The sequence below is a fragment of the Lathyrus oleraceus genome, chromosome 4, assembly GCF_024323335.1.
Source record: "Lathyrus oleraceus cultivar Zhongwan6 chromosome 4, CAAS_Psat_ZW6_1.0, whole genome shotgun sequence".
NCBI lineage: Eukaryota > Viridiplantae > Streptophyta > Magnoliopsida > Fabales > Fabaceae > Lathyrus > Lathyrus oleraceus.
The window spans coordinates 245,553,144-245,556,112 of record NC_066582.1 but is presented as its reverse complement, the minus strand read 5'-3'; the positions used below and the strand labels follow the sequence as shown (position 1 = coordinate 245,556,112).

Sequence of the window (2,969 nt, the reverse complement as noted above, 5' to 3'; positions counted from 1 at the left end):
GACCACAAATTTGTAAAACACCTTGATTCATCAAATTTTGAATGTCATTTCGTACCACTTTACACCCTTTTGGATGAATGGCACATTCCTCACAGTTGTCGTGACATGTGTCAATCAATCTAGGCCCCACCAATTCTGCATGAAGTGCTAGCAGCGGAGTTTTAACATCTTCCACGTTTTTTATTATACACACATCAGAAGCATCCTCGACGGCATTAACATCACCATGTGCTGGCAAAGGGTTGCTCTTGACATTGGGTCCGACGTCTCGAAATGAAAGAATCTTCTTCTCAACCAGGTCTCGCACAATATGCTTTAAAGCATAACATCCTTCTAAATCATGTCCAGGGGCACCCCCATGGAAAGGAAAATGGGCGTCTGGATTGTACCATGGAGGTAAAGGATTTGGTGGAGGACCCAAAGATCTGGGAGTCACCAACCCTTTCTGTAGTAATGATGGGTACAATTCAGTGTATGTCATAGGGATTGAAGCAAATGGAAGTCTACCTCTCTGTACCCTATTTTGATTTTGAGGATTTTGTGGACGAGGAGCCTGTGCCCTCGGCTGTTGATAAGTAGGTGGCGCTGGCGCTTGCTGGTATATCGGCGCTTGTTGAGCGGGTTGATAAACATGAGCTTGTGATTGGTTAAAATTTGGTGTGACTGCTGCCACATATGGTTGTTGAACATATTGTACTGGATAAATCGGTTGTTGTTGAGCAAATTGGTGTTGTTTCTTCCATGAATGACTCCTCCTTTGACTGGTTGACACTGCATTTGTATCACCCTCCTTCTTTCTTTGAAACCCTCCAGGAAACTTTTTGGCATTACTACCAGATGTTTCAGAGGTAGTCACCATCTTTCCATTCTTCAATCCCAACTTGACCTTTATGCCCACGGCGACCAGATCAGAGAAGCTCGCAGATACACTACTCACCATTCTTTCATAGAACACAGGTTTGACTGTATCCATGAACCAATCTGCTAACTCCTTCTCAGCCAGAGGTGGTTCGACTTGCGAGGCCACTTCCCTCCATCGTTGCGCGTATTCCTTAAAAGACTCCTTGTCTTTCTGGGACATGCTGAGCAGTTGTCTCCTATCTGGGGCCATATCCATGTTATACTTGTATTGGATGAAGGCATCAGATAAGTCCTGGAAGCAACGAATCCTGCTTTGATCAAGGCTTAAGTACCACTTGGAGGGAGCACCCCTCAAGCTGTCCTGGAAGCAATGTATCATAAGCTTGTCATCCTCTACATGCGCAGCCATTTTTCAATAGTACATAATAAGGTGACTCTTAGGACACGAGTGGCCCTCATACCTATCGAAATCTGGGGTCTTGAACTTCGCAGGAATCACAAGACCCGACACCAAGCACATCTCCTTAGCAGTAGCACCAAAAACTTGGTCCCCTTCCATAGCCCTCAATCTCTTCTCAAGCATCTGGTAATTCTCCTTCATCCCTCTTATGTCTTCCTGTCTTTCCTCATCTTCGTCTGAAAAGTCCGGAGCATGTTGTTGATCCTCAAAGTAGGGTTGCACATGTGCACGAACGAGAGGAGGTGCAAACGTGTGAACCACTGGATGATTTTCATTGATGGTCGGTAGAGGAGCAGTCTGCTGAGCGGATGGTGCAAAACCAGGGGCGCCTTCCACCGTAGGCGTGAAACCGGGAGGTAAACCATAGGTTGGCCATGTTGTTGGTACCGTCCTTGCAGGTTGGGGTTCAATCGATGGGCCGACGATTTCTGAAACAACCGTCGTTTGGGTGTCTAACTTTGCCCTGATGACCTGTAATATCTCCATGACCTGACCCATGTTTCCACGTAGGTCTTCGAGCTCTGAGCTCACTCGCTCCAATTCATGCTCTTGGTCTGCCATTCTTTGACGAGCTCTGGCACGAGTATTATACTGGTGTTGAAAATTCAGCGTGAAACTGGAGGAAGAAAGGACAGAATGAGACTTTGTTTTTTGAAAATGTATGAATGCATGTGTGGATGCATCTTGTTTGCAAAACTCTTAGTTATCTTTATTATTTATTCCAGCAATGTTAGAATATAAGAACAACATGTAATAATTGAGACCCAAAATGACAACTTCCATTAATCAAAATCAAATTCGAATACAAAAGGATTTAACTTCAAGTACACATGATTCGAATACAAAAGACTTAAACACCAACAATTCAAATTCAAGTACAAGTAAACTTAAGTTCTGTCTCAGCTCTTATGATCGTAGCCAGATCTGTGGTGAGCTCATTCATCATTTTCTTGATAAACTTGACGAAATTGAAAACTTGAGGAGGTGTGTTTTCTGGACACATACACCAGTCCGCTTCCTGGAGTTTTTCTGGGAGTTCCAACATATTTAGGTTAACAAACCTAGCTAAGTTGCGGAACTTGCCATTCCATTCAACATAGAGCTCTTGGAGTTTCTGGATGACCTTTTGATCTTCATCTAAGGTTGCTCTAGCCTCTCTATACAACCTTTTCCAGTACACACAATCATTCTTTAGGAGTAAGTAGGCTGCATCACCTTCTTGGCTCTCCAAAACTGCAAACCTCCTAGTAGCTTCTTCCAACTGGTACCTGAGATGGTGACAGTTTCTTTCAGCTTCTTCCTTTTGGAGTATCTCGCGAGACAATTTTTCCTCGCATTTCTTCAGAGCGTCCCTCAAGTCACGGATTTGTGCCTCAAAGTCGAGCTTAATTTCTTTTTTATCCATAAGAGATTTATCCAACAGTCTCCCTAACTCACAGATCCTATACTCAGCTTTCTTGAGCTCTTCCTTCCTGGTTCGGATCATTGATGTGGAACCTAATAGGATATGATCAAGATCATCTTTCTGGTCTTCCAATAGCCGGGCTCTCTTGTTGCTATCCTCAAGTTCTTGGGCTTTTCCCTTACGTTCCTCTTTCAAATTATGATTTTCCAAGATAACTCGGTTCATCTGAATTCGTAATTCAGC

General features: G+C 43.7%; 1 protein-coding gene across 1 annotated transcript; it reads right to left on the bottom strand.

Annotated features, from left to right (window-relative positions):
• Positions 1–1,273: 1,273 nt before the first annotated feature.
• On the bottom strand, positions 1,274–1,882 carry LOC127136890 (uncharacterized). The gene has a single exon (XM_051063401.1). It carries the CDS (start codon positions 1,880–1,882, stop codon positions 1,274–1,276), a length of 609 nt encoding a protein of 202 aa, XP_050919358.1.
• Between the last annotated feature and the right edge of the window lie 1,087 nt (positions 1,883–2,969).